This window comes from Clupea harengus, chromosome 10 (genome assembly GCF_900700415.2).
Source record: "Clupea harengus chromosome 10, Ch_v2.0.2, whole genome shotgun sequence".
In the NCBI taxonomy this organism is placed as follows: Eukaryota; Metazoa; Chordata; class Actinopteri; order Clupeiformes; family Clupeidae; genus Clupea; species Clupea harengus.
The window spans coordinates 2,655,411-2,667,910 of NC_045161.1; the positions used below are offsets into that span (position 1 = coordinate 2,655,411).

At 48.4% G+C, this 12,500-nt stretch overlaps 1 protein-coding gene across 1 annotated transcript in view; it reads left to right on the forward strand.

Moving 5' to 3' along the window:
• Nucleotides 1-5,692: 5,692 nt before the first annotated feature.
• The window catches only part of LOC116222075 (early nodulin-75-like), a 13,339-nt gene continuing 6,531 nt past the window's right edge, over nt 5,693-12,500 (forward strand). Inside the window, exon 1 of the mRNA XM_031574813.1 lies at nt 5,693-5,781. Coding sequence (XP_031430673.1) covers nt 5,693-5,781 — 89 coding nt within the window. The remainder of the gene's footprint in view (nt 5,782-12,500) is intronic.

Below are 12,500 nucleotides of genomic sequence, written 5' to 3' on the forward strand. Positions count from 1 at the left end.
AATCCCCCTGAAAAAGGCACGTCAGTGAGCAGCGTAGGCCAAGCAGAAATTGCAGGGGAAAGTTTCAAAGATCAATCAGGACGGACTGAAAACAGACAATGGGACTGCGTTTCATCAAAATAATGTGTAGGAACAGCCTCATCCAAGTACATGACTTCAGTAGTGTCACAGCCAGAACAGGCCTTGGCGGTTATGCACTCAAATGACATTTGTGATTGCCGGGGCATGTTAATGGTCATTGCAGCAAAACTTTTTTTTTTTTTTTTTTTTAAAGGCTTATCTGGAGTAAACACTGTTAAAGGGAGACATGCTTTCTTTCCATCTCTGTTTTTCCTCCGTTTCACTTTCTTTTTCAACATCTTTCTCTTCATTTTCTCCCTCGAGCTGGTTTCAGTCGGCTCATGTGAGATGGGGGCCAGAGGGCCACTGTCATAGTGATGTGCTACAGAAGACTGTGAGAGGGAGGGGAGAGAGGGAGAGGGAGAGAGGGAGAGAGAAAGGAAGAGGGAGAGAGATAGAGGGATAGAAAAAGGAAGAGGGAGAGAGAGAGGGAGAGAGGGAGAGGGAGAGAGGGAGAGAGGGAGAGGGATAGAGATAGGTGGATAGAGAAAGGAAGAGGGAGAGAGATAGAGGGATAGAGAAAGGAAGAGGGAGAGAGATAGAGGGATAGAGAAAGGAAGAGGGAGAGAGGGAGAGGGAGAGAGAAAGGAAGAGCGGAGCAAAGGAAGAGGGAGAGAGATAGAGGGATAGAGAAAGGAAGAGGGAGAGAGAGAGGGATAGAGATAGAGGGATAGAGAAAGGAAGAGCGGAGCAAAGGAGATGGCAGGATATAAAATAATGTCAGAGAGGAATACAGAACCAGACCAAGAAGGAAAGGAGGAGGCAATGATGGAAGAGTCAAAATGATGTGAGGGAGGGTATGCAGCATGATCAGGGGTGAAGGTCGCCTGGAGAGGAGTGAGGAGGATCTTCACACACACACACACACACGCACACGCACACGCACACGCACACGCACACGCACACGCACACGCACACGCACACACACACACACACACAGACAGACACACACGCACACACAGACACACACACACACACACACACACACACACACACACACACACACAGACAGACACACGTGCACACACAGACACACACACACACACACACACACACACACACACACGCACACACACACACACACACACGCACACACAGACACACACACACACACACGCACACACTCACAGACACACAGAATATTATTATTTGGAATCCATCTCTCTAAGGCTCTTTCCTTTGTTCACTTTTCTTTAATGTTTATTTTTTCATTGTCTCACTGTCACTCTCTTCTCTTCTTGGCAGCCTGCCTGTCATCTATTCTCCCTCTCTATTCTCCCTCTCTATTCTCCCTCTCTATTCTCCCTCTCTATTCTCCCAGCTTCCCATTGTCTTTTCCTTGACGTCTTCCTTCTTTCGCCCCATATGGAAAAGCCGTGTTAGAGGCATTCATTGGTCAGCGTGTCCAAGTAGTTTGTACGTCTTTTATGATAATTATTCTATCCACAAATGTCAAATGATCATTTTCGGAGTATCAAATTTTTTACCACATCATTTGTCCGCATTTGTTTATATTTCAGAGAGTACTTGTAGAGCATACAGTGACTGTGCTATCTATAATGTTTTGTAAAGTGAAAAAAATGAAATACATATACATAAATATATATATACACAAATATGTGACCATTTTAGTTTGCTCTAAATTTTTCCTTTGTCTATCTCAGTATTTTCCTCCTGCTTCATTCTCTCACTCTCCCCCATCCATCCCAAGTCAGTTTTTTCCTCCTTTGGGTTCCTCCTTTTTTCCGAGTGTTTTTATGGTCCTCTTAAACCCTGGCTGGCTGTGAGTGTTGTGTTCCCTCTGCGCTCTTTCCCCTCAGCCTCGTCACTCTCACCAAGGCAAAAGAAAAAAGGCACCGCTCGAAGCCAACATGGCCACCGTCCGTGAATCTACACCAGGAGACACTTGGCAGCTCTAGTATCCTCAGTTTGAGCCAAAATGGCCACCGTCCGTGAATCTACACCAGGAGACACTTGGCAGCTCTAGTATCCTCAGTTTGAGCCAAAATGGCCACCGTCCGTGAATCTACACCAGGAGACACTTGGCAGCTCTAGTATCCTCAGTTTGAGCCAAAATGGCTGCCATGGCATGCAGCTCCGGGTGACAGGGCAGTGGACCAACATGGCGGAGGGCCTGGTCTGAGAGTGTTGGGGCAGGGAGCAAGTAGATGATGTGCTAACGGAGTGTGTGCGCTGGAACAGTTCACTGCTGGGTTGCGCTCACAGAGGAGAGGGCCAGCAGAAAAACAGTTTGTGGTCAACGGAAAAGTGCTTGCTTGACTAAAGGACGAGAGCCAGGAGAACTGGAGACAGAGCAGCCCGCACCTCCTGAAGACGGAGGAAAAAAAAAGCCCTGTCAGTCTCAGAAGACTGAACCGTGAATGCAACACACGCCAGAAGAGTGGCGTGTGAGTGGGTGTGAAACAAAGATTTATCATGTCCATTTATTAGGGCCCGTGGAGACTTACCTCAAAAAGGCCTGAAGTTAGGGCCCTAATTTATAATGGCTATGTTGGGATCCGTGTGTGTGTGTGTGTGTGTGTGTGTGTGTGTGTGTGTGTGTGTGTGTGTGTGTGTGTGTGTGTGTGTGTGTGTGTTTGAGAGAAAGGAAGAGAGAGAGAGAGAGTTTGTATAGCCCCACGGACCCAGTGTAATTCCAGTCTGCAGTACCAGTAGACCTCTCTAAGGAGAGAAGTCCGAACTCTCTCACACACACACACACACACACACACACACACAGTAACACCATCACCCACCCCAAGTGTCTGAGCTCCCCTCCTCTTGCCACTCCAGCTCCCACACTTAAGAACAATAATAATGTCTATTTGGATAGCAATACATTGTAGCCGACAGTGTCAAGAGGATTACCTCTAATGAAAATTAACAGGGAAGGATCAGGATCTTAAACCAGTTTCCCAGCAAGGAGAACTGAAACCTCCAAAATCAACAGTCTATTGTTTGCATGGAAACACACACACACACACACACACACACACACACGGGACATGTTGGTGGGTCCTCATTAATATTCCATCTGTGTGTGGTATAGGAGGACTTACATCATTAGTCACCGGACAGGTCTGCAGATTTATGTGTGCTTATATGACACTTTACAGTGCAACAAATATTTAGTGGCTGCACAAAAGTGTTCTTAGTTATGGACGTGTTTTTTTTTACGGCATATCCTCTCCATATGTGGGGCCCCCGGTCCCCCAAATGTCCTTACATAAACACACACACACACACACACACACACACAGAGGTACTGTCGGCACGGTTACTGTTCCTCCTCATGACTGTTTCCATAGTAAATAAACCCAGCCACTGAGGCCCTCCACCGGTGCTCTAACGAGGGTTTCTTCATCAGTCTCTCATCTATCATCAGACACACACACACACACACACACATATAAACACACACACTCGTGCTCATACACAGAGCGATTCACACACTCCATTTTATACAGAGACGCACATACACTTACTTACACTGAAGTGCACAAGCACACACGCACAATATTATGCATACGCACACACACGCACATATTCACACACACACACACACAACACACACACACACACACAAACACACACACACACAGAGACACACACACACACACACACACACACACACACACAGACAGACACACACACACACACACACACACACACAGACAGACACACACACACACACACACACGCATACAAACACACACACAGACATACAAACACACACACACAGACACACACACACACACAGACACACACACACACACACACAGACACACACACACAGACATACAAACACACAGGTTTGTGTCTGTGGATAGAGGCTGGGAACTCAGGAGAGGGCATCTCTTGTGCCGCCTCTCAGGGCCTTTTAGGGGCCACCATGGGATAAGCTCCTCCAATGCCTGTGAGAAAGTTAGACACCGCTTCAGATCACCTCAACACACAGTGGCTATACGCTCATACTCAGAAAGGCTTGCGTAACAAAGTTCAGAGTAGGCTGCCGCTGGTAGTATGTCGTATACCTGTGTGTCACATTGACGGCAGAGACATGACTTTTAAGGCTACATAACAATAATAAGTAAGTAAGTAAAATAATGAAAAAGCAGTATTTCATCTTATTTGTTAGTCTAAATAAAGCTTTGACTAGTGTGTGTGTGTGTGTGTTGTGTGTGTTGTGTGTGTGTGTGTGTGTGTGTGTGTGTGTTGGTGTGTGTGTTGTGTTTGTGTGTGTGTGTCTGTGTTGTGTGTGTGTGTGTGTGTGTGTGTGTGTGTGTGTGTGTGTGTGTGTTGTGTGTGTGTGTGTGTGTGTGTGTGTGTGTGTGTGTGTATCTCAGCCTCTGTGTTTGTGTTCCTGCTCTTTCCGTTCACACATTCAGTAGAGTCTGTCTGGTTTCCTCTGGAACCCTTTGCTTCTGCTCGCCGTGAGCACTGGGGAGGGATGTTGGGGTCACACAGGACGGCGCCTGAGGTAAAGCATTCTGATGGGAAGCCCTGCACACTACCCCACCACCCACCCCCTCCACCCTCCACCCTCCACCCCCACCACCCCCCCTCGCTGAGCTCACTTCTCACCAAACACTGAACTCTCCCTGACCCCACCCCGTACAGTCCTGATTAATGTAGCCCTGCAAAAAAAAATGTATACTTAAGCCTCCAAGATCTGGAGGAGTTTGTGTTTCAGGTTTTTGCAAGGGAAGAGTGAGAGAGAGAGAGAGAGAGAGAGTTAGTTTCCTCTCCAGTTTCCTCTCACTCCGTTCTCCTTTGATGCGGAGCAGCATCGTTTCCCATGATGCCTCTCTGGCAGATTGGCAGCGAGTCCATGCGGCGCTGGTAACAGGAGCTTGTTGGGCTGGAGCGGACCCCGCGCTGTTATTGTGACACAGATAGAACAGCGCCGGAGCACCTGTTGGCACGGCTTCAGTGGAAAATTACCACGGCCGGGGTTACAAGCTTGTAGGAAGATCCCACGTCATTACCCGCTCCGTTTAGAAGGAGCCGCCGCACTGAAGACCAAGACGAGGCCCTCTGGCCCTGGCTCCGGCTCTGACTCCCACAGCCCCCCGAATGAAATGGCCATGAAAAAGGATGTTTGGCCTGAAGAGATGAGCGGGAGCATTGAAAATCCGTTTTTTCCTGCCTCATTGTCAGATTCCTTACGACGAAATCTGGATTGGCTCCGCAAAATTCCCTCTAATTCTCCCAGGATTATAGAGTCTTGGAGAGAAAGAGAAAAACTGCATTGGGATGTCCTCTGTTAGACTGATTTTCCTGGTTACTGTGCCACACAGGATGACGCATATCGTTGTCCGCTAGTCGCCTTTGACATCTGTTGTTGCTTTGGTGAAGAAGTGGTGACCTTTTAAACACACGGACACTTCAAAGTACGCTGTTTTTTATGGTGTTGCTGTCCAGTTGTGAGGCGTCGTCACCCTGTCCAGACACATGCGCGCAATCACTTTAGAGGCGACCCCGCAAACTAGCCACCACACTGTCCATTGTAAAAAAAAAAAAACGACCTGGGGTGCACACGCACACCTCAAAGTGACCCGAGTCCATCAAAATGGCCGTCCTGCTGCGTCTTTCTCAGGATGACCGGACGGGCTTCGGTCACGATGGGGACCAAGCGGCTGGGGCTGGCCAGCGGTGCCTGTAGGCAGCAGCGACTCCTTTCGGCTTCTCGACCTTTTGACCTTTTGACCTTTTGACCTGACTGACCTGTGGAGGTGGAGATCAGAGGGCCGGGGGATGGAGCGTCCCCACCCTGACAGAGACCCCCTCCAGCTGCTCCCAAACTTTTCCCCAACCCCTCCACCTTCCCCTGACCCCTTGTGTGATTTGCGAACGTTATATGTCGAGGGACACATACACACACACACACACACACACACACACACACACACACACACAAACACTCTCTCACACAAACACACTCCTTTACACACACTCACACACACACTGCCTCACAGTGCCACACACACACACACACACACACACACACACACACACACACACTTACACACACTGGCACCGAGACAGAGCACATCTTGAAGGAGATGAGAGGAGCAGAAGGGCTCACTTCAAAGGGCTCTGAAACATCCCTTTGTTGTTCAGATGCCTGGGTCAGGAGTGGCTGAGAGCCCACAGCCGGCAGAGTGGGAGCAGATCACTACTCCCCCTACTCTCTCCTTCTTTCCTCTCCTCTCCTCTCTTTCCTTTCCTTCTTTCCTCTCCTCTCTTCTCTTTCCTTCTTTCCTCTCCTCTTCCCATTCCTCTCCTTTCTTCCTTTTGCCTCTCGTCTCCTTTTAATTTTAAGGTTTGACCTGCATGCTGATTAAGATGAGTGAGCCCAACAGCCCAATATGTGACTAAATAGTCTTTTGTGGAAGTCTGCAAAGGACTGTCTTTCCTCATCATATTACTGTACAGTGAATTGTGAACTCTGTACATGATACATCGTGATTCATCTTTGTATCTAGTGAATTGTGAACTCTGTACATGATCCATCGTGATCCATCTTTGTATCTAGCCTGTGTTGTCCTGTATCCCTGCTCACACTCCATTTCGTTCTGTCACTCTGACTCCCGCACCATGTTTAATTCCTCTCTGTTTCTCTTGTACACTATTCACACTCACTCACTCCATCCCACGTTCCCCCCCCCCCCTTCCCTCCCTATCTCCCTCTGCCTTTCTTTTAAGCCAACTCCTCATGAGGTTTCAGAGTCATGGACTCCCAGCCTATGGTCCTGCCTGTATATTTGATTTGGATGCCATTGACACTGTATTTCAACCCAGGAAGAGAGCAGACATACGCACTTCTACACGGCTGCATCTGGATCTGTGTCTTGCGTGATAGATGCTCTGCTAAACTCACTCACGGCTCCGGTCCCTGCGTGTCAGTCGGCCGGAGACCTGAGAGGCGGCACTGAAAAAGCACAGCTGTGCTCACAGATGATCCTGAAAGAGTGAGATGGCTCGTGCACAGAGAGAATGTAATGTGGACCGTGGTCATGGGGGCTCCTATTGACAAGGCCGTTATGGTTCTGCGCAGGAGAGAATGGACAGCCAAGGGCGAGAATCTTTTTTTTCACACTGTGAGCCCAGCGGGCTTGGCCCATGCCCAGAAACCCTACTGATAACTGACTTGGGTGTGTACTGTGTGTGTGTGTGTGTGTGTGTGTGTGTACTGTATGTGTGTTTGTGTGTGTGTGTGTGTGTGTCGAGTATGTACATATGTGTGTGTGGACACCCATAAGTGTATATTTGTGTATGTGCCTTTACATCATTGTATACGTGAAAGATAGAGTATTTGTGAATGTGTGTGTGTGTGTGTGTCTGTGTGTTCTTAGTGTTGGAGGTTTGCTCAGGTGCTGCTCAGGTGTTGGCAGGGCATTTACGAGGCTGTCTTTAAGGGCCGTTTGTTTTAGATACACCTTTGAATAACCTCTGACTGCTCCTGATAAACCTGCCTGCTGCCTGGAATCTTTGGTATGTGCTGTGTGTGCACGTGTGTGTGTGTGTGTGGGCAAGAGAGAGAGAGAGAGAGCGATAGAGGGAATGAAAGAGAGAAAGAGAGAAAAGGCATCCTTTTGTGTGTGGGCTGCCCAGAGTGGGGGATAAGAGCAGGGCACATAGAGTAGAGAGGGTAGGTGTGTGCCAGGATGTGTTCAGACAAACCGGAGAACCAGAAGAACAGCCCTGAGTCACCCCAAACAATGCCCACACACACACACAGCCTGTGGCTGGGGTCTCTGTCTGTTAAGCCTCCTAACAGCACATCCAGAGCCCCGAAGGGTCGTGGCATAGGTTCCTTTTATTTAAAACTGATCCTGAGTCAGACCTTATGGTCACTTTTCCGAAACTCAGTCATACACTTACCCACAGTGCTGTTAGTCTCCTTACTTTGGGTGTCCCCTTTATTAAACCCTGTTATCAACTCTATCAAAGGATGATTTGCTATTCTTCTGATGATGTCCGGTGGAAGTAGACTTTGTGTGCTGTTTGTAAATACTACTCAGCTTAGTCAGTCCCTTTGGCCTTTAGTTTGACCTACCAAGTTGCCTTACGAAGGCTGGAAATGAACAGCAGACACTGATGGTAGCCATCAACCCACAACATGGAGGGGAGTCTTGTGTAATGGTAGCCATCAACCCACAACATGGAGGGGAGTCTTGTGTAATGGTAGCCATCCACCCACAACATGGGGGAGTCTTGTGTAATGGTAGCCATCAACCCACAACATGGGGGAGTGTTGTGTAATGGTAGCCATCAACTCACAACATGGAGGGGAGTCTTGTGTAATGGTAGCCATCATGTCTCTGTCTCTGTGTGTGTGTGTGTGTGTGTCTCTGTGTGTGTGTGTGTGTGTGTGTGTGTGTGTGTGTGTGTGTGTGTGTGTGTGTGTGTGTAATGGTAGCCATCAACTCTCGAAGAGCGTGGCTGCTGATCCTGGAACAGTTTGAGAAAAGCCATCCGCAGCGCAGCGACGTGAGGGGGGCCTCTCCCAGTGGCACTAACTGCACATTCCTTCCTGACACGCTGTTGTATTGATTGGCAGACCCCGCTGCCCCCTGTTCAAACAGTGGCGTCCGTCCGCCGGGATAGCCGTCATCGTGGATGTTATTAATGGCCATAAGGGGCCACCGTTTTGGCTGCGCGTACGTAAACTCTTGGGAATTAGCCATTAGCTGCCGGTCGGTCGAGGCCGGGCCTGCTCTTTCTCAGCATGTGCCAGGCTAGCTTGCTGTTTCCTAATGGTAGGTTTGTGTGTGTGTGTGTGTGTGTGTGTGTGTGTGTGTGTGTGTGTGTGTGTGTGTGTGTGTGAGGTGTGTGTGTGTGTGTTCGTAGGTTTGTCTGGGAATAGCTCATCATCAAAGCAGAGCTTGAGTCATCTCTCCAGTAGACATCACACAGTGTGTGGTAGGCCAGGGTCATACTAGGGTTTGGGGTTTTGTGCTGGAAGTCAGGTGTAGCTTGATCGGCTGTGGAAAGCACTTGCGCTATTTCGGTTGTTGATGTGAGGGATGTTTTTTGAGGAAGCACACTCTGTTTTTTGAAGACCTGTTGCCAGTTTGCTGTGATATGTACACAAAGGGGTTGAGGAGGACACTAGCGCATTCTAAATAAACCTCGTCTGCACTCGAATAATAGGACGGCACTGCTGACAAGCCGCAACGTTTTTTATTTCGTTTCTATTTTTTTAGTCCAGCCTTCATACTTTCCCTTTGGGAGCAGACAGACTTCTCCCAGCATTCCTCCCCAGCTCCCAGCACTAGTCACATATTACAGCGCATAGCATCGCGGCGGGCAAGTGACATTCGGATCCCTTTCAAGCGCTGCGCCAGACGGGTTAGCGTTCTCCCTCTAATTCTGTTTGTTTTTAGCCGGGTCTGCTCCGATGGTTTTTTTTCGGTCTGGAAAAGTCTCGGAAACAATTCTAAAAACAAAGCCAGCCAGATCGGCTCACAGAGCCACCCGCTCCCCCTCCAGCAAAGACAGATAGAAATGGATCCGGTAGCAATTTGGGTCTAATTGATGGCAAGTCAAGTCACTGTTGCATTTTCTCCAGCGTTTTTTGTTCCCTCCAGTAGACTGACTTCCAGATGGTTCCTGCTCACTTGTAGTCTCAGCGAGAGCCGTTGGAGGCAAACATTAACACTCTGTTGGCCCAAATTAAGCACAAAACTGCCAACACACATCAGTGAATGAGAGAAAGAGGGAGAGAAAGAGAGTGTGAGAGAGAGAGAGAGAAAGAGAGAGAGAGAGAGAGAGAGTGAATGGCCCCAAGCCTGAGCGCAACCCTCAAATGCCAGGCAGGGTAATTGCTGTCTGCTGGTAGTTCCACTTGAGCTTGTCGGTCCCGGTGTGTGAGTGAGTCAGCCCAAACGTGACTGGAACTGTTGGGAACGCTTGAAGAAGAAAGGGCAAATGGTGGCTATTACCCCCTGCCCAGCCCCCAGTAGCATAATGACTTGACATGAAGGGTATGTCGTCAGCTCAGTGCTGTGTAAGTGTGTTCTTTGGGTCCTGGCTGCAGGGAGTTATCGATTACTTGTATCTGCGAGATATTAAAGGTATTTGTATACCAATGTATTTAGCGGACACACAGTATTTGAAAAGCCAACTATAGAACCATGAGAGTTGTTCCTGTCAAATACTACAGTGCTTGATTGACTACCACACGATTATTAGTAACTGATCAGAACTACTGTTCTAGTTGGTTCATTGCACACTCACAGAATCACTTTTTGTCTTCGTGAGCAAAGTTGAGGACATTGAATGCTCAAACAAAAGAAAAAGGTCTCTTAGTGTTCTGAATAAACGGCTGGATGAATTCTTCAGAGTAATTCTTCTGTAATGGCCTATGTTCTGAACGCGCGCGCGCATGAGTGTGCGTGTGTGTGTGTGTGTGTGCATGTGTGTGTGTGTGTGTGTGTGAGCGTGTGTGTGTGTGTGTGTGTGTGTGTGTGTGTGAGTGTGTTTGTCTGTTTGTGTGTGTGTGTGTTTGTGGTTAGTGGGCTACGTGTGACTGAGGGCATAGCAGAGAGCAGATGGCACAGAGAGCAGATGCCACAGACCAGCACACCCGCTGTCCGGACCTGTCTGAGATCCAGGCAGATAGCACTCATAATGGATCCTGCCTTTTGAATTGATTTTTTCTATCTCTCTCTCTCTTTCTCTCTCTATCTCTCTCTCTCTCTCTCTCCCTATCACACTTTTCTAGTCCTTTTTGATCCTTTCCTTATTGTGCACCCTCTGATCTCTATCCCTTGTCAACAGCTGTTTACCCCTGCCATGCTGCATATTCAATTCAATGCACTTTACGTTATTTGACATTTTTGCTATTAATCCTACTTTGCACAATCTACCTCGTGTACCTTGAGTACCTAAAACTCAATTAAGTATCAGAAAACAAATCAGTGGCGACCGTGGCCATGTTCAGGTTTCTCTGACACGCACAGCATAGCGTAGCTCAGCGTAGCATAGCTCACCATCTCATCCATCACGGGGCAGAGCCCGTCATCAGCTGTGGGTCTCCACTGGGCACCCTGAGCCCCCGCGGGGGTAAGCTGATCCCCAGTGTGACGGGCGGAGGGGCTGCAGCTGGCCCCGTTCCCTGCCCGCAGTCGTTCAGATAGGCTCCCGGCCGGGTCCCGGGTTCTCTTATTCAATTACTACGTGCAGCTCCGCCTCACTTCTTTTCCTCTGGTCAGGGCCGGGGAGAGGGGCTGCACAGCAAAGAGCTCCTTCCTTCCTAAAGAGAGAAAGAGGGAGAGAGAGAGAGAAAGAGGGAGAGAGAGAGAGAGAGAGAGAGAGAGAGAGAGAGAGAGATTTAAAGCCACACTATTCCAGCCTGGCCTCAGAGCCAGCAGACAATCTGTAAGCAATTTGGAGAGTGCAGGGCTGGAGAGGTATCCAACCTTTGCCAGAAAGAGAGAGAGAGAGAGAGAGAGAGAGAGAGAGTGTGTTTGTGTGAGTGTGTGTGTGTGTGTGAGAGAGAGAGAGAGAGAGAGGTGGTACAGAGAGTTTTTGAATGTTAAATTGTGTGGTATACAATATTGTGCTTTCAAAGGAAGCCCTCCAGCTAATGTCAGACGAACAGATTTGTATTTCTGGGAATAGTTTATTTTTCCCTAGTAACCTGTCCTCCCTGTCTGTAGGAGACGGATGTTCAAATGATGTCATGGAGGCCTCCATAGCAACACCACTCCAAAGGGTTGATGTTAGTGATCAGGGTTTGTCTGTCTGTATGCCTGTGTGGACATCTTCATGTGTGTGTGTGTGTGTGTGTGTGTGTGTGTGTGCGTGTGTGTGTGTGTGTGTGTGTGTGTGTGTGTGTGTGTGTGTGTGTGTGTCTGTGTGTGTGTGTGTGTGTCTGTCTGTATGCCTGTGTAGACATCTTCATGTGAGCGCCCATGTGTTCTCACATGTGTGGTGAGCATCTTTTTGTGTGTGTGTGTGTGTGTGTGTGTGAGTGTGTGTGTGTGTGTGGTGATCATCTTTATGTGTGTTTGTGTGTGTGTGTGTGTGTGTGTGTGTGTGTGTGTGTGAGTGTGTGTGTGTGTGTGGTGAGCATCTTTATGTCCATGTTTCCAAACATTTTATTAGTGCATTTACTTTGCTTGCATACTGTATGTGGGGATGTACCACAGATATGTGTCATATTTATTTCTGCGGGATGACATCACCATGCCTTGTTGTTTGTATTCTTTGTCTGTTTGTTGGGACTCCAATGGACAAAGGCCAAACTCTGTTGTCATTGGAGTACAGGGCTTTGTCATAAGTGGTGTGTTTTTGGGCTTGTGTGTGCATATGCATATTTCTGAACACAAACGTATCACGCGAATGACTGTGTGAGTATGAGTTTGTGT